Below are 19,146 nucleotides of genomic sequence, written 5' to 3'. Positions count from 1 at the left end.
CTTAGTGTTTGTTGTATTTTTGTGTGGCAACTTAGTGTTTGTTGTATTTTTGTTTTATTCTTTTAAAACAGGTTACTATCATAACCAAGATAATTTACTGTAAACTTTTTTTATTTTCTTTAGATTGTTCTCTCAATTGAATCATCTGAATAATACATGTTGTGTTGCATGCTTAATTCTGGTCCTGCCCCCTGTTCATCATTTACTACAATTCATGACCCAAATATAAATGTATTTTTGTTTGTTAAACTGTTTATATGCCAAGTGTCAATAGTCAGCCATTGTGGAAAATGACAATTTGCCGAAGTCGCTATGAGCAGTCTGTCAACTTAATTGTGGCATCATAATAAATCATTGCTTCATAAATTGGGGTGCTTAACCTCTTGTAAATGTAGACCCTAAACTTTAACAGTGAAGAACACAATAAACAATATGCAACAGAATATACAGTATCTAGATCTTCCTTTGAGACATGGGATCCATGTAGGTCAGGGGTGTGCAATTCCCCCCCCCCCACCTGCTGTCCTCCCCCCGCTCATCTCCGGTGGCAAATTACCCTGCGGCGTCATTGCCGTCGTGTTACCATGATGACGCGTTGCTGGAAACCAAGGTAAGTCAGTCACAGAGGCCTTGCGTGGTCCCCCCGGCATTTCATTTAAATGAAAGTGCGGGACCTCTGTAACTGCCGCACTCCCCTGATGTAGATCATACTGTATCTAGTCAGGAAGAAAAATCACAGTGGAATCCATTTGTAAAATACAATTTTTTTTGTGAAGTCGGCCTTTTATGTGACACTTGGAATCCACATTCTTTTGTTTGAAGCTTCTAATGTAAATGTCGATTAGTCCACTAAAGAGGAAAGTGATTTTGTTACAATGGATGTCTTTTTCAGCATTTAAGTTCTGGTTGAAAAATGTGTGATAACACTCGCAATAGTTATGCTTGGAAACGCCGGCCGGCTCCAATACAACGGGTAGGCTCTCCTGGGTTTTAAAATGGCAATAGGCAACAGTGAAACTGAAAACTGCAAATGAATGTTGGCTAGATATAATTTAAAATGATAATTTACCTAGCAAGAGTGTGGCATTTAATCAGTCAGTGTTTCTATTACCAGGGAGGAAGCACAAACAGAAAATATAAATGGGAATCATACAGCATGCATAAGATCATTTATGCAGTGTGTGTGTTGTAAAGAAATGACTCATCTGATATTGACTAATGTACGATGGACTCATTTTAAAATGTAATTGTAATTATATTTTTGTGATTGTTTGTAAATATAGATTCATGATTGATGAAAAACTGTACATGTACCAAAAACATAACTGGTAGAAATATACCCATATCACAGGTCTTATCGAGCAGTTCCTGTGCATTTTTTTAATTTAATTTATTTTGTTGTTGATTGTACAATCTAAGCCAGCGGTGCGCAAACAGGGGTGCCTGAGAATTTCATGGGGGGGCCTGAGAATTTCATGGGGGGCGCGGGCAGCTACAGAGGCCCCGCGCTCCTCCCCATGGCATTTAAATTAAATGCCGGGTGAGACCTCTGTAACTCACTTACCTGCTCTTTGGCGACGCGGGTCAAATGATGCGACAGGGTGACGTCACATGACCCGCAACGTCATTTGACGCCGAGTCATTGGATGGGGTGGGGGGGGTCGAGTGCTGTTGCTCCCAGGCAGGGGGGCGCAGCTCAAGAAGTTTGCGCACCCCACATCTAAGCAATGCAAAATCTCAAGTGCAGAATTCAAAATGTGATCAATCTGAGGGTTGTAACATTCTTAACCCCTTTTTTTTTTTTTTCCTTAGGCCAACTTGTCTACCCAAGTCTGAACTCAGACAGGCTGCTACGCTACCGTGCGTCCGCACCTCTGTCTGCTGGGCAATGTGTGCCCATCCCCAGCAGACAGAAGGACGCAATTGGAGGCGAGACTTTAAAAAAAACAAAAAAACCTGTGTTTGTGATTGGCTGGCAAAGTACACCCGGCTACCGCTTGAAATCACAACTTCATTTGTCTTGTTCAAGTGCAGCGGCGTCAACGCGGTACTTCCACACCGGGTGTCGTTTTCAGTTTGAAAACTCCCACCAACCAAAGCAAAAGAGTGGTGAGCGCGCACGTCGCAGCCTGTCTCAACTCAGCCTAAAACAAGCGTAACTGCTTCAAACAATAATTTAGGCACTTTTGCTTATTAATTGGAAATTAGGGATATCTATTCTCTGAGTGGGGGAGTGTTAGTTGGTCAAATTATTCCATTATTCTAATCTATTGGGGGAGAGGAGGATTTGCCTGTGTAAAATCTTGTTAGATACTCAGGGACCTCACACAAGGTAGTAGCTAGCGCAGGGGTGGCCAACTCCAGTCCTCAAGGACCACCAACCAGTCAGGTTTTAAGGATATCCCAGCTTCAGCACAGGTGGCTCCGTCCTTGATTGAGCCACCTGTGCTGAAGCCATGATATCCTTAAAACCTGACCTGTTGGTGTCCCTTGCGGACTGGAGTTGGCCACCCCTGAGCTTAAGCAAATCAAACCCCTCCCAAGTCTCCGCTTCTAATATTTACAAATTAACTCCAAAAAGTTATTTAAAACTATTGTATTGATATCAGATTTTGGTATGAAAGATATCAGTTGCACACTGCCATTAGTACTTGTTCGGTCCAAGATTGCCCCTTTGATGGGTAATTACCTGGAACTTGCTGGTACGGGTCCCACTATGCATTGGAGTTACAGTATAATCATTAATAGACTGTTTGGGCCGGAAAGCTCATGGAATGTTGCATATCTCGTTTGTGTTTGTCAGATTTTCATTTTGATATTAACATTTCTCAAAGGTAATCAGTCTTCTGGAAGACCTCACAAGGAATGCAGTCGGGGGTAAGAGAAGAGAATACCTATCAAGAAAGGCTCATTTGGGGCAAAAGAAAGATGTAACAATCTACTTGGGTGGGGGAAAAATGCATGTCAGGCAGCGTACCCTTCATTTTTTTTTCAGCGTAATTTTTTTTTCTGAATGATTTCATAAACATTGTGGTCAGTGCAAAGTGACATTACACCAAATGATGTAGCTACAAGAAAAACCTTGAGTTTTGTGTTTTTAATATGGTTTTTAAAGTTTGTTGATTTTAAACAATGAAATAATACGTCATGGGTATTTGTAACAGGTGCCACTCGAACAGTTTTAACCCTTTTTAACATGTCCCTGCCATTGGTTTATCTCCGTTCCAGTAAGGCGAGTAGCTTTAAATACAGTCTATGTAAATTGCCATCACTTTTCAGACGATGACCATGTGGGGAAATGAATTACTAGGAGGAGATCTGGGAGTGATTGCCCCTCTGGGATATGACATGAAAGCTAATGATTGAATCTGTAGTCTAATCCCAAGCATTGCAACTTGTTTATCAGTCTTCCATGTAGGTTTAACACTTTGGCTGAAGTTTCTTAAGCCTGCTGCTACTTTCAAGTCATGACCATTAGCAGGCCCTAACACTACCAGAGTTAAATAATTTATTTACCTCTATAATTAGAAGAATGATCACAGTTGATCTGTCGTAACCCAACAAAATGAAACTGACCTTCCAACTTGTAAAGTGGGGAGGGACGCGCTTTAACCCTGGTGGGGGGAGGAGCCACTATCCTCCAAAAACAGCTGAGACCAGCTGGACAAGGTTAATAAACACACAGATACCCAGCAAGCTCTAGAAACCCCCCCCCCCCCCCAAATTACATGTCTGTGTCTGTGTCAAAAGGAGTGCTACTGGGCAGCAGGCTTAAGACGCTTTGGCCAAAGGGTTAAACTAAATGACCCTTTTTCAAGAGACTATATAGGTATTTCACTGTGTATTTTTGTCATATTGAAGTAGCACTGGGCTTCTTTGTTTTTTGCTTTCTTTGGTATAACAGATTATAAAACAGAATATAACAATAGCAGTGAGGGTACAGTAGCAAGTGTTTCTGCAATGCACTTGCACTATTGCATTTCCAATATATTTTGCCTACTAAAAGCGCAAGCAATTGATTAACATTGTCACTGTTTGCTGCAATATTTGTGAGCCTGTCTTCTCATATCTAATGGAATTGCTAAATTAGTCAGTGTGCGTGTATATTTGTTAGTGTACGATAATGTAAATCTTATATGTTATTTTTTTTCTGTCTTAATTACTTGGTCTGTTTTATTCTATTTCATTTTACTCATCCTAATTTGTTATTGCCAGGTGTGCATTGTAATGCGTTGCTGTGTCGTCGTGTGTACGCCCCCCCCTCCCCCCTCAGCAGCCAAACAGTTAAACAAGCACACGGCATATTTGCCTCAATGTTGTGAGTTTTGTCTTTGTGCGAGTTTACAAATTAAAGCATTTACCTGGAACTGTATTTTTTTAGGTATGTATAACTTTTATATAGCGCCCACAATGCTCTTGGCACTTTACTAAGTACAGTACAGGAAATTATAATACAATAAGGGCCCCTAGGGTCTGAAATGTCACTGCTGATTTTGTACTTGCTTTGATGCATTAATTAAATATTTTCTATTTTTTTGTTCCCTGGAGTGATGTGGAATATATATATATATATAATTTATAATTTATATTTCATTCCGATCTGGTTTTGGTGGACAAGGATCGTCCAACCTGCACCCAATCTACTGAAGCTATTGGCCATGTGTTTGCACGTTTCATACGCTGTAAATGTATGTAGCCTGCAACTGCCAATTAATATTGTGCGTCATAGCAATGCCTTTTTTTCTTATTATTTTATGTAGCTTCGACAGGCAGGAAATGCTACTCTATATGATTTTGTCTGCTGTGTAGCCATGGAAGTCTAAGTAGGTTAGTCCTTAAACTGCAATAGTGCCAATTTGGCCACTTTGACACGGAAACTGCTATTGAAGGCGATGGGAGCTTCCGTGCGATCGTGCCCAAATCTATTGAGTCTATGGTCCTTTTTAATAGGTTACGGTGCATACCTGACTTTGGGGAAAGGTGCATTATTCTGGACCCAGGCTCGCTTGTGTCATGTTAGTCTATGTAGCATAAACTCGTCCCCTTTTAAAGCACACAAAGTTCGTCTATATTCTTCAACTTTATTGAGTGGAGTTAACAGAAATATATAAAAGTATTGCATGTAGATTATGATAGGAAATGTCTCTTGTGAGGAGAATTTAGCCTTTGTGAGATGAAGGTGCTTTCTTTGTGAGAGGAAGTGCTTCTCTGAGGGGAAGATAAAAAGGAGTTCCTTTCTAAGGCTGAGTTCAAGGTGCCAGAGACAGGAGTTGGAGGGCGGGCGTTCGCGTGTGCGAGCGTCAGTCTGCTGGGCGATGTGTGCACATCATCCCCAGCAGACCTTTTCAAGCTTTCAGGAGGCGGGGCGACAGACGGCAGCTTAGGGATCGGTGTTGCTATGTTGAAATCATTTTCAAGAATGATTTCATTGGCTGCCGAAGTACCAGTGACGCTGCTGCAGCTTCAAAAAAAACAACTTGTGTTGTTTATTGAAACTGTAGCAAGCGTCAACTCTGTACTTTGGTGACAGGGCAGCTGCTACCCTGACAACTGCTATTCAGTTGAAACAATTTGTATCCAACGTCCGGCCGGCACGTAAGCACGCCCCCCCTCTGAAGCCGGCACCCTGAACGAGGTCCAAGGCCTCGTTCGCCTGCTTTGCTACGTGCGCGTGCACGTTCGAAACAAAGTATTTAAAGTCAATAGCGGTTGTCAGGGTAGAAGCTACCCTGTCGCCGAAGTACGGAGTTGACGCTTGCTACAGTTTGCATAAACAACTCAAGTTGTTTTTTCAAGCTGCAGCAGCGTCAATGGTACTTCGGCAGCCAATCAAATCATTCTTGAAAATGATTTGAACAGAGCAACACCCATCCCTAAGCTGAGGTCTGTACACCCGCCTCCTCAACGCTAGCAAAGGTCGGCTGGGGATGATGTGCACACATCGCCCAGCAGACGGACGCGTGGACGCGCGCCCCCCACCTCCTGTCTCTGCCACCCTGAACGAGGCCTTCGGCCGGGTTTATAGTGCCGGCAATGCGACCGATGCCGTCGCCACTGGAGAAAGTTAAACTTTAGTTTTAAGCAACGTCGCTGGTGACAAGGCCAGTGACGTCACCAAGGAGGAGGGCAGCGCTCTGTGATTGGTTTAGAGACAGTCACATGTGGCAACTGTCTCTAAAAAAAAAAAAATCAAATTTCACTGGCTTCCAAATTTTTGATTGTGATGTCGCTCTGTCGCGCTTACTATAAGCGCATGCGACGGATTCAATTAATTCGTTTTTGAGCACCGTCGCGTCGCCAGGCACTATATAAGCGCAGCCTAAGAGAGCAGTGGAAGAGGTCTACTCACTTTGGCTGCTGTTGAAAAGAGAGAGCACACTTTCCTTTCCAGAAAGGAACAAGTCAAGGGGCATAACAATATACAGAGAAGGACAGGGGGAGAGGGCTAAACCAATCTCAAGCTGAGCATTGGAAGGTTGCCAGGGCAACAGACTAGTGGCATGAGGAAAAAGTAATATGTAACAACTATGTTGCAATATACACAGGAGCACTGGCTGCTTGGAACAGGGGGAAACCATGCAACTTTCCCTGGGGAGAGCTGGCAGTGTGAGAGCAGAAAAAATGTACAGAAAATATACAATCCTGTTCCCGGACATGCATTGAAAGGTGCTGTTTTAATGAGCAGGTCTTGAAGATTTGCAATTGCCAGTTTGAGTCCTGAAATATTTTCCATCACTGCTTTTCTACAATCCGGGACTTGCAGGAGGACTTTATAATGATGTGTGGGTTCGACGCTAAAATTGGAAAAGAAAATTTAGTTTTGCACAGTCTATAACTGCATATTTATATTTTCTCATAACTGAGACTGCATAATTTAAAGCAGAAACACTGGAATTTTGAGGTCACTGGTGTTTTGTGGTTGGCATCAATTAGTATTCGTGTCTATCAATAGTATTTTCTGTCACCTTCCAACATGGCGGCCTTTAAGTTGGTGTATAATGTCCCTAAAATACACATCCCTGTATTTGCAATGCTTTTGGTATCTATGGCTCATAACTCTTGAGTGCATCTTTGATTTGAAATCAGACACTGCACTTATTTGGTAGGCTACCAATATAATTAAAATGACATTCATGATGGGTGCTTATTTTTGCTTTGCATTGTGTCAGTTATGCTCTACAGAAAAAAGACAGGTGTGTGGTGCTCTAAAAAAAAAAGCCTATTAGTTTAAAATACACTTGATTGAAGAATCCTGTAATGTGTACTCCCCAGTAGAAGAATAAGGGATATATCCCAAAGTATTCAGAACAATCACAACTCCATAATAAACCGACTAGTGGACTAGGGTCCCCACAAGCACTGTAGTAAGGGACCTCACAATAAAGTGACCCAACATAATATATCGGAATGGAGAATGTCCAAGTGAAATAAATAACTCACTCTGAGTAGAATGTATCATCCAGATTGTTCAAACTTCATCCACAGTGGGGAGTGTGCTTCCGTTTTTTCAATATGCTGACAAGAAAGACAATGGGAAAAAGCAGGCACCAACAATTCAGGAACAAAAAAATGAATGAATATCCAAGGGAGCGTGTGCCCATTAAAAGTGATTATTTAATGGATTATTGCAAAAATAACAGCATCATTACGGGGTACAGAGCCCCCCACCAACGCGTTTCGAGCGCAAGCTCTTTTCCAAGGTGACTTAAAGGTACTCACCTAGCCGTTTTTATAGTCCCCAGAAGCGTGCTGTAATTCATCAGCCGTTTACTTCCTGAAACTCTACAGAGCATGTTTGTCGTTATTGCTGCTGGCCTACAGTACATCAGTCTGTACTGTTAAAGGGTCTTGAAGAGTGAACAGTGGGGGCGTGAGCGTGACACACCTACACTTGAATGAGTGAAAGACACAACTAGATTTCCTCTTCAAGAGCTGGCCATGTACCTGCCTGTGCTTCTGTCCTAGTTAATAAATGTTAAGTAGGAGACAACCCCTTCCTCTGCTAACTCCTTTTGGTGTTGGATGATCCTTCAGCACTGAAAGATTAGAAAGGAGATTTAATGCAGGGGAGGGGAAATAAACAGCTATTGACTCTGAAGAGACTGTCCATAGCTGACAATATTTTGCAACTTTCATATGTAGGTAAGAATATCTGGTAGGAGGGGAATCACCATATCCACTAATAATCCTGCAGATGTTCGGGAATGATGATTAAAAGCAATCGAACCGCAGTTGGCAAGCAGTAATGCTCAAAGTTGGGATCGTATATTAAGCACGGGGCGGGGGGGATTAAGGAATCCTGACAACCCCAGTGAAATTTCTATTTGTATTTAGGCAGATGCTGATTATAATGCACAAAACTCTTATGCACATAATATGTACATAGATACTCACTACAGCGATTCCCATCTTTCCAAATCTGTGCAATTTCTCAGTCTCCTTTTCTTGCTCACATTGAGTCATCTCTTACCGGTAGCTCTGTGCAAGAATGAAAGTAGACTAAAGTCTCTGAAAAGTTTTGACATGCCTCCTGCTCTTTGAATAGTAACTGGGATGGAGAGGGGCAGTTATAACAGCATGGTGTCTCTGAGACTGCACACTGTATCGTAAAGTGTATGCAAAAAACGGGGACGGCAGCTTGGATTGCTGCTTTAACATGACTGAGTGCAACCACTTCTATGTAAAAAAAAAAAAAAATCAGTCTTTCCATTTTGTTAGTGCATTTAACATAGGTGAGGCTTTGTTTAATTAGCCCTAATCGGTCATTCCACTTCCTTAATCATTGGCCTTTCCCTAATCTTCTTTACAAAGGGTTATCTACAATGCATATAAACATGAGGAGTACACCTTGAAGTGTTTATAACCAAAAATTCGAAATGGCTAATTTTCTGGATCCCTAGTTCAGTTAAAGTTCACAGCACTCCCTATTTGCTTGGTTATAGTTTGTCTGTCGTACCAGCATGATTTAAGCTTTACTAATACTTTACAATAACGAAATGTTAAATGTTTTTGCTATGACTTTAAAATGCGCAAAACTCTAACTATAGGAAGAGTATAACTCCCAAATTTTTTTTATAAAATGTGCAGCTAAAGGTGCCACAGGTAATTATAGCCCCTTTCATTCAAATATCACCACAAATATAAAGCAGCAGCCCCCCTCTATGTGAAATAAAACGTCAAATGCCAACAAATCAATAAATGAAAAGGTCTTCACGGCATCCATAACTGACGTCCTTAAAATCCTCAAAGTAATGTTGAATGTCGCCATCTCCCCGATGCATGTACTGTTTCCAAACACGTGAAACGTGGCTAAAACCCCAAATTGTGATCTAATATTGAAGGGGAAGTCTCATAATATTGAGGAATAAAAGAAATCGGAATTTAGGCAAAAGGAAACGGACACATCTCAAGAAAATTAAAAGTAATAAACCCAAGTGGTAAACCTGAAATCTTGAAGAATAAGCAAGACAAAGAATATTTAAAAAAATCCAGCAAATTATTTGCCAATTGGGTTAATTATATGCATTTTAAACAGATTACAGGAGCCTCAATAAATACGTCTGTACGATACAAACTCACTTAGTGCCACATAATATTACAAAGTGTGCCAAAGCCAGATTTAACAGTGTTGAGAAAATTATTGTCAAAGACTCTATACCCATGAGAGAGGCAAAAGAAAAGCAATATAAATACTTTCTTCTGGAAGGGGGGCCAGATTAGAAAGAAATATCAGGCATGATTGCGGCTTTAAATATTCTCTCTAGTTTTATTTGTTAATTTTTAGATGCAGTTGGCACAGAATCAACTGGATCCCTGATCTCAATCCGAATTTCTAAATCTCTGTGATTACTCCTCTCGATAAACCTATGAATGACTTTTTAAGAATAGGTCTTTGGATTTTTTTGGTAGAACCAGAGCAGTTGACTCTAATGCTGGTGTCGGTGTCTCCAAACCTGACAAATTGAGCTCCAACACTATTTTCCCACTGGTTTAAAAACACCACCGATATCTTTCAATTATCGTAGTAATGGTTGACAAACATTTGCTTTTTCTAGAGACATATTTTTATGCTCCTTGTACTGTTGTTTTCTCTCAACATAGTATTAAACAAATGTATGCTTTCCTAAGCTATTTTAATGTGTGATTTTTGTTGTTGATAGATATAGGTATATTTAAAACCAGAGACGAACATGAAACACAGACAGAGCTCAATGCACATCCAGCGAAACTTTATACACGGTACAGTGCCTAAATATACATGTATTGATATCTATTAAATAAAATGGTCTTTTAGTTTAACATTTTGGCCAAATTGTTGTAAGCCCCTGAGCCACTGCACGGCAGACCACACCTCAAGGGTCCCTACACTAATATAAATTCTTAATAACCTGTGCATTGCCAGGAAGAATGATTTATAATAAATCTGTCAAAATTAGTTGCAAAGTTCTAAGTCTGATTTAAGCTTTTATTAACCTGTACATTACCAGGAAAAGCACTCTGTATTAGATTTGTCACAATCACACTGCAAGCAAGCAAGTTCCCCTGAGAGTGGGAGATGCTATGGAGTGAGCTTTTAACCATTTAAAAGTGGGAAGGGGTGAGCTTAAATTAGGTAGGAGGTTGCCACCCACCAATCAGCTAAGACTAGCTGAACAAGAATTGTAAGACATATAGAACACCCACAATCTCATATTGAACCCCCAAAAAAACCACAACATATAAGCGTATAAGTGTCACAGAGGAGTGCTACTGACCATTTTATTTAATAGATATCAATACATGTATATTTAGGCACTGTACCGTGTATAAAGTTTCGCTGGATGTGCATTGAGCTCTGTGTTTCATGTTTGTCTCTGGTTTTAAATGAATATTGCCATGCTCAGTAGCACTCCTCTGTGACACTTATGCGCTTATATATATGTTGTGGTTATTTTGGGGGTTCTATATGAGCTTGTGGGTGTTCTATAGATATAGGCAGTGTTCGACAAACCTATACATTTGCTCGCCCCGGACGAGTGGATTTAACCCCCGGGAGAGTAAATATTGGCCCAAGAAGCACACGTTTGGTACTAGGTGGCGAGTAGATTTTTTGGTGATTTGTCAACCACTGGATATAGGTATAGACAGATATAGCTATAGAGCGATTTATATCTGTGTGTGTGTGTACACACACACACACACACACACACACACGGTTCTGTATAAAGCACTCAAAATTGATGGAAAAAAATAAGATGAATTTTATTAACACAGAAAAAACAAAAATTAAAAATGTAAAATAACACCAACCGCTAAACGCCTAAATATATATATATTTGTTTATTCTTTGCAGCATTTTTATTTAGGAGTTTGGCAGTTGGTGTTATTTTACATTTTTTATTTTAGTTTTTTCTGTGTTATTAATAAAATTCATCTTTATTTTTTCCATCAATTTTGAGTGCTTTATACGGGACCTTTTTTTCTTCTTTTTGGGTGTTTGTAATATCTTGGTTCTTTAGCACCACCAGGGGGTACTTTGATCCCTGATTTCTGTTTTTTGTGATTTAAGACTTAAAGAAGTGATTTGACTGCGGCACTATCTGTGTTTGATATATATAGATCTATATACAGCTGAACCCCGTTATAACATGGTCCTTGGGGTCCACGGAATCAGACAGCGTTTTAACCAGGTTAAAGCATTGCATGTTTAATAAAAAAAATGGAGGTGTTTTTAAATCGGGAGCCACGTTTAGACCGCGTTATAAGTGGATCCGTGTTGTAGCAGATCGCGCTATAACGGGGTTGAGCAGTATATCTTGAGCACTCTTGTGGCGGATTCTTTACCTTTTTTTTTATTTTTTCATTTGTAATGAGGTTTTGGGTTTTTTGAACCAGACTAATAGACGTCAGTGAGACCCCATCTAAGTCTATGTGAACAACAATGTTAAATCGGTGAGCCTTGCAGAAAATCAGTGTGTTGTTAAGTGTGCTCATTACGGAGTTCTCCATTTGTGCTGCTTTAAGGACTTCGTCCACTCATTTTGACCGCACATAACATCCTAATGGTTCCATTGTAGAGCTGCTTTTTTTAGGGTTCTTTGAATGTTTTGCTTCCTAGATCCTGGGCTAGATCCCCGGTGCCTGCTGCAGCACGCACGCTATGGTGTGCGCTGCAGGGACAAGAACCGCCCCTCAATAGGGCCGGGCCCGCTACCAACCTTGGCTGCCGTGCTGCGCAGCCAGACTTTTCTGAAGACCATAAAACTGGCGACAGCGCTGGCCAGGCCCCCCGGCGGTTTAGCCAATGAGGGCAAACCTGCCAGGTGACATCATGCCCCTGTCATCCCCCCATCTCTTCCCCCCCCCCCCCCAGCCTGGCAGGCGTGCATGCAGCGTCGATACCGGGGGCCTTAGCCTTACACCTCCATCTGTGCATATGTATTCTGATGTAATTATACAACCAATCTTGCTTTGTAAGAGTGTTCTATTGATAATGGGCAGTGGTCGACAAATTACCAAAAAATCTACTCGCCGAACAAAAAAAATCTACTCGCCACCTAGTACCACACGTGTGCTGCTTGGGCCAATAGGAGCTCGCCATGATGTTAAATCCACTCACCCGGGGCGTGCAAATGTATAGGTTTGTCAAACACTGATAATGGGCATAGACAACTGCTCTGCATCATTTGTCTTGAATATCTAACACTGCTTTTGGGAAATACCCCTGATCTAAAAAGCCATTTCTGATTAGATTACTTAATGATAATTCATTGTTTTCTTCCAGGTTCTGTTGCAAAAATAATAGACAATTTTATGTGAATATACCGTATTTCCTCGATTCTAAGACGCACCCTTGATTTTAATTTAAAAAACAAAAATTTGAGGGGAAGAAACACTACATTAAATGTGCAGAAAAAAAAATGTTTTTACTAGCTGACAATAGCATACATTTATCCATACAAGCACTGCACCACACTAAAACAGGGTTCCTGCTCAGCACTATGGGAGCTGCACTGGGGTTGTCGGCAACGTAATTCCGTCATTCATTCGATGCTTACGTTGTCTTCCGCCATCTTGTTGCGCTCCCTCTGCCGTTCCGGTCCCGTTAACAGTTGCCCGCAAGACCGTCGAGAGTCTCAGGATGGGGGTGGGAGGAAGGGGATCGTGGTCGGAGCCAGGTAAGACTGCCAAGCATCCCTGCTCCGGCAGTGATCACTTACAGACTGTGTTTTTTTGTGGTGTTTTTTTTTTTTTAAACATCGATTTTAAGACGCGTCCCAATTTCAGACATGGGGGGGGGGGGGGAAAGGTGCGTTTTAGAATCGAGGAAATACGGGTACAAGTATTGACCGTAGTAATTTTTCTGTTGTGTTATTTTCCAATTAAGCTTTTGACCTTATCTGTAACGCTAAAAACATATATATATATTTTATTATGGGCTGTAGTACGATCTCTGGCGTAACCGTGGGCCAGACGTCTCTGGCACCATTGGCACTTTATCCATTTGGCACTAATAGTGTTCAATTGTGTTTTCTTTTGTTATTAAAATATATATGTATATATATATTGTATGAATGAGTAATTTCGCTTTCAAATATGTTGACACAAGTCTGACGATTTAGTCTTAGAGTTTGTGTACTAAACAATCTGCTCATAATTTGGTTAAATATCAGCTATTACTGATATAATACAGTATATTCTTCACATCTGTGGATCAATATTTGGATTGATTAAACAATAGTCAGGTCGGTTCTCAGAGCATGTTTTTTAGTTTTGGGGGTGGGGGGGGGGGGGTTGTGGGGTGGAGGAGCTTTTTATTTTTTTTGTTACCTACATTTGTTCATTTTTACCCTTTTGCGGTTTTTTGTTGCTCCATTTATTATTGAATTTCCCTGCTATCTTCTTAATACGTTTTGCACTCTTCTTTCTCCTTCCCGCTTTAATATGTCTTGAATGATCTCCGTCAAATTCAGATCCCATTTATGTGGCACAATATTTATATATGCTTTCCCATTGTAGACCTCTTTAAAGCAGCTAGAAAAAGAAGGCACTAAATCCTGCAACAGTCTCTACGGTTGTAGTGTTTTGCCTAACTTTACTAATGTTATGATAGCTTTGCAAATGTAGGCCCAAAAGTGCACCTGTGACAAATATTCAAAGATATCCAAGGCCTACTGTCTTGAGATTGCATGGAGAATTGAGAAAAGAATGCAGTGCCTAAAAGTTTGTCATTGCCATGGACTAATATATAAAGCAGTTTTCAAAAATAGAAATGACAGCTGGTTTTAATGGTCCCTAAACACACGGGTTTATTTTTTAAAAAATTTTTTTAGCAATAATTCTTCAGAATAGAAAGGGAAAGCTGGGAGGTTTCGAAAGCTCTTTAAACTAAACTAATGTTTCATCTGTCAGCAACTCTGTTGGTCTGCTTTAAAGATGTCACAACCTACATCCAATCTGCTTTTCTCCAGGGCCAATATGTCTACCAGAGCTCTTTGTATGTCACAAATTCACAATCCTTGTGGTTTAATAAGCTAAAAGAAAATGATCGCAATAAAATAAACAAGTGCCGCTTAGCACCAGTTATTATAAGAGATGCGGCTCTTGGTAAACAATATATATCCCCAAATTCCATGGTAACCCCTTCCTCGAAAACACTGTTTCTCCCTGCAAGACACTGATTAAATGTTGTATTTTGTCTGGCCCCCTAGTGTCCCAGCCCAAGACCGTTCCGCTGGAGAGATTTGGCATTTACATGCCTCTGGGGCTCTGACATCAATCAAAGTGACTGTAATGTTAATGTGTTACCGTCACTCAACATAAACTTCTTTAGGGTTAAACAAATGATTTGAGCTTCGTGTGTGGAATTGCTTTCTACTGTCATTCTGTTATATAAAAAAAAGATCTCTGGTATATTAGAGTAGCAGTTCATCTGATGGAAGAAAGGGAAATGCATTTCAGAGCGTTCTTCCCAAACTTCTGGTCCAACTCTATTTTGTAGTTGATCTTCAAACACACTTAATTTAACTGGGCACTGAAAGGTAGACTTGTTCCAAATGTCTTCAGGTATTCTGTACTTGATTTTTAAAAAAAATAAAAAATTATTATTATGCTCTGTACTTCTGAGTAAATTCCTTCTTAAATGTATGTATTTTAGTTCTTTTGAATGAATGATAAACAAAGCATTAAACCCCACAGCTAAGTAGGCACGCTGCTGTTCTACCGCTTTCTCTAAGACACCTCCCCAGTGAATGATGACAAAGGGGTGTAACAGCATTATTTAAATACGTTATCATAAAACAGTACTACAAACTCCAGCTTCCAGATTGCCAGAATCCAAAATGTCGACCCAGGGAAAAATCCCTATGCTTAGTTTAGTAAGAAGAAACTTTGCAACTCCATATGGATAGCTTTACTTTGTTAAACTTTGCAAAATATCGATTTGTTATCCATGAATGTGGACTTTTTTTTTGGTCAATTTCCTTTGGCAAAGGTGTTAAATTGACCACTGCTTTTTGTTTTTACAGACTCTTCTTGAGTATGCAGAGAAGTGGAAGGCACCTGAAGACTCTTTGGCGCTGTTGGAAGTCTATACTGTGGCCATCCAAAGTTATGCTAAAGCACGACCATACCTTACCTCGGAGTGTGAGAATGTAGCCTTAGTGCTGGAACGGCTCGCTTTGTAAGTATGACCACTCCAAATCAGCAAAGATTTGGGTGTTATTTAAACATAATGTCTTACTCTTCTTACTGTGGACATAGTGGCAAAATGAAAAAATATTTTTAGGCATTAATAATTAAAAAAAAAAAATGTACCATTTATTTTTTCCTAGAGAAAATGCACCTCTAAATGGGGGTAGGAAAAACACTATAGATATATATATATATATATATATATATATATATATATATATATATATATATATCTATATATATCTATATATATCTATATATATCTATATATCTATATATCTATATATATCTATATATCTATATATATCTATATATCTATAGATATCTATATATATATAGATATCTATATATATATAGATATCTATATATATATATAGATATCTATATATATATAGATATATAAATATATATATATATATAAATATATATATATATTCTAAAAACTCCTGTTCAAGTGGGCCCATGAAATTCGTTGTCGGTAGCAAATGGTTTTCCTCCACTAGTGGTGGTTATGCTAATGTTGCTTTGATAATTACTATGCTCATTTAACAAATCTACATGGAATGTGTTAATACCCTACTTTTGTCTAAGGTTCAGCTAGCAGACTTATCATAAAAAAGGAAAACTTGTTATAATTGCAAAGACCCCTGAAATACCCAATGACTATTACTTTGCTCAAAAAAATGAACTTTTGTAAAAAAAAACAGCTAAAGCATTTGATGACTTGAAACCTGAAAGGTGTGGGGGGGAAAAAATATCTATTTAAATACTTTTATTTGCTTGAAACATTCTGCCTGTTTCCTACGCCAGGAATGAGAGAAATTTAAATGGTAGCCGTGTTTACTTCAAAATGTTTACGAGCTTTGTGTAAATGTTAAATATTCTGCAGATACTCCCAAGCCACCTGTACAGACATCCACTCTTTAAACATACTGCATGGTCACGTTACTTCCCTGTGTGACACAACACCGTTGCTTGGAATTTTTGCAGTAGTGTTGCAGATGCCTTGTGCTTTAGAAGTGAGATGTGAACGCATACTTGGGACCAAAATACAACATAGTTTTATGTTGAATGGGATAAATCTTGGTTTTTGAAGGTTTTAAAAATCCTAATATATTTCTAAGTTTTATCTTGGAAATAAATGTTGGTAAAGAATATTTAGGAAATGGGATTATTTTTATTTATTGGCGCATCCTTTATCCCCTACTTAAAATTAACGATTAAACCAATTGCTGCCACCTCCTTTTGTGTCTGACTGTATAGTACAGCACATCAACATTCTAGCAACATATAAATTAAATAGCCCTGAAAAACAATAACGCGTGTCATGAATTACAAAACAAAGTGTAGAAATGGCACTACAGTTTTACATGGTTGAGTAATGTTTATTGCAATATCGGTTGTGGGCATTTTTTCTTAAAGCAGCAGTGTGTGTGTGTGTGTGTGTGTGTGTGTGTGTGTGTGTGTGTGTGTGTCAGACAAGTGTTGCATTATCAGCCATTCTAGGTTTACTAGCACTCGCGTTCACTTGTCTTGAAGAGTTTGCTATGCATTATCCTTGATCTCTTGAGGTTTAATAACTCAGTTCAAAGCTTTCTCTGTGTACAAAAAATGTGTTAACTGGGTGCTCAAGCACCGGAACAAGATTCATGAAATCTTCATTAGAAATAAACGGAAAACTCCATAGATAGGTGGGTGAATATGTCACGTAATCATCAAAGATAATTATTTTGCAAGGTGAGGAGTATGTTCTTGGCAAATAAAACAGGTATCCCCTGAAGGCCAAAAAGGGGGTGAATAATAATCTCTCCTACGCATTTTGTACCAGTGGGTACTTTATCCAGGAGTAAAAAACAGCTGTTCCTTCAGTCCCTTTAAAGCTGGTTTATCATTGCACTGGTTTCCCTGTGCTGTGTGCGCCTCGTTTCCCGCGGGGGACGTTTGATGTCGGGTGGTGTGTACAGGCTCGCACGTGCACTCGTGGCACATGTGACGTCATGACGTTTTCGTCTCGAAGCGTCACACAGCCGGTTTTAAAGGGACTGAAGGAACCGCTGTTTTTTACTCCTTGATAAAGTACCCACTGGTATGAAACGCGTAGGAGAGCCTTTGTACCTCTTTATTAGCATGTTTTCTAAATAAACTCATTTTTATATTCTCATTTTTGACCCCGACTCTCTTTGGGTGTGCACTGCTTTCTTGTTTTTCTGCGACGCTTTCTCTGACAGACTTAACATTTTACCATTGATTTTTGCTTTGCAGAAGCTGTATTGAACTATTGTTGTGTTTTCCACATGAATTTCCCGATGATCGTTGGGAAACATTTCAATCCACGATTAAGGTAAGAGTTTTGAATTTTTTTTCCCTACCAACCTGAGTGACATTCACTTTTGTATATTCATCGCAATCTTATTTTGTTGTTTGAGTGCAATTGGTTTCAGGTTACATGCATCACAGATTTATAGTTGTGAGTTAAACATAGAACATAACATAAGACCTCTCTTCCTTACTATGGATCACTTTAGAGGAGGACCTGTGTGTACGTGTGTGTGTACGTGTGTGTGTGTACATTAAATTGTGAAGAAAAAAGAAATCAACGGAGAATACATGTCACATAGGATTTGTAGAGGACATGGTTATTTTTGCCACAAGTCCAGAAAGACATAGAGCAACAAATCTGAAAACTCGCCAAGCAATATGAGAAGAGTAGCCTCCATATGAATCTCGGCAAGACCAGAGTGATCAAGAAACGTGTCAACTCTACAAAGATTGCAATGAATGGAATAAAACTAGAAAAAGTTGAAAAGTAGCAATGAATGGGAATCTTTCAAATGAAATGAAATCAATAGGACAAGGAAGTTGGGATTAAGCACATTTGGAAGAAACAAGACAATCTTGCAATTGAAGCTTCCATTGTGCCTCACGAAGGATGGGTTTTACTCATGTATTCTACATGAGCTAACGGGTGGATGTGAAACTAGGACCGTGATGGCAAAAATAATTCAGAAGTGCCCATCCTTTTTATTTATTTTTTATCTCTTGGAATCCAGCAGAGAGACAATGTTTGTCCTATGATGGTAATTTCTTCTTGCGATGTGTCCGGACCACTATTATTGAAGTATTTGCACGTTGTACTCATTACCATATATGTTTTGTCAATTTGATGTAGCATTGGGCACCCCTGTCTTTTGTTGTATACGTTTGCCACGCCCAGTAGCACTCTTTTTTGACATAAATATGTATTCATGATGTGGTGGGTGTAGGAGTTTGAGCTAGCTGGGAATGTGTGTTAATCAATTATACTAAGCAACACTGATTGGTCACTGGAACCTAAGTTCTCACCCACAAGTACATCGGATATTCTGTCCCCATTGGTAAATATTATGTCCAGGATTTACCTCATTGCTTGAGAAATTACCCTTGCAATGAATCCAGGATGTCCCAGCTTCTGACTTAACCTGCAATAGACACATG

At 39.6% G+C, this 19,146-nt stretch overlaps 1 protein-coding gene across 1 annotated transcript in view; it reads left to right on the top strand.

The window, feature by feature from the left end:
• The window catches only part of ZNF292 (zinc finger protein 292), a 44,202-nt gene that overhangs the window by 8,117 nt on the left and 16,939 nt on the right, over positions 1-19,146 (top strand). Inside the window, exons 2-3 of the mRNA XM_075597860.1 lie at positions 15,507-15,661; positions 17,935-18,013. Coding sequence (XP_075453975.1) covers positions 15,507-15,661; positions 17,935-18,013 — 234 coding nt within the window. The remainder of the gene's footprint in view (positions 1-15,506; positions 15,662-17,934; positions 18,014-19,146) is intronic.

Source organism: Ascaphus truei, chromosome 4, assembly GCF_040206685.1.
Source record: "Ascaphus truei isolate aAscTru1 chromosome 4, aAscTru1.hap1, whole genome shotgun sequence".
Lineage (NCBI taxonomy): Eukaryota > Metazoa > Chordata > Amphibia > Anura > Ascaphidae > Ascaphus > Ascaphus truei.
The sequence above is the reverse complement of the archived record's forward strand: the minus strand, read 5'-3'. Positions and strand labels throughout refer to the sequence as shown.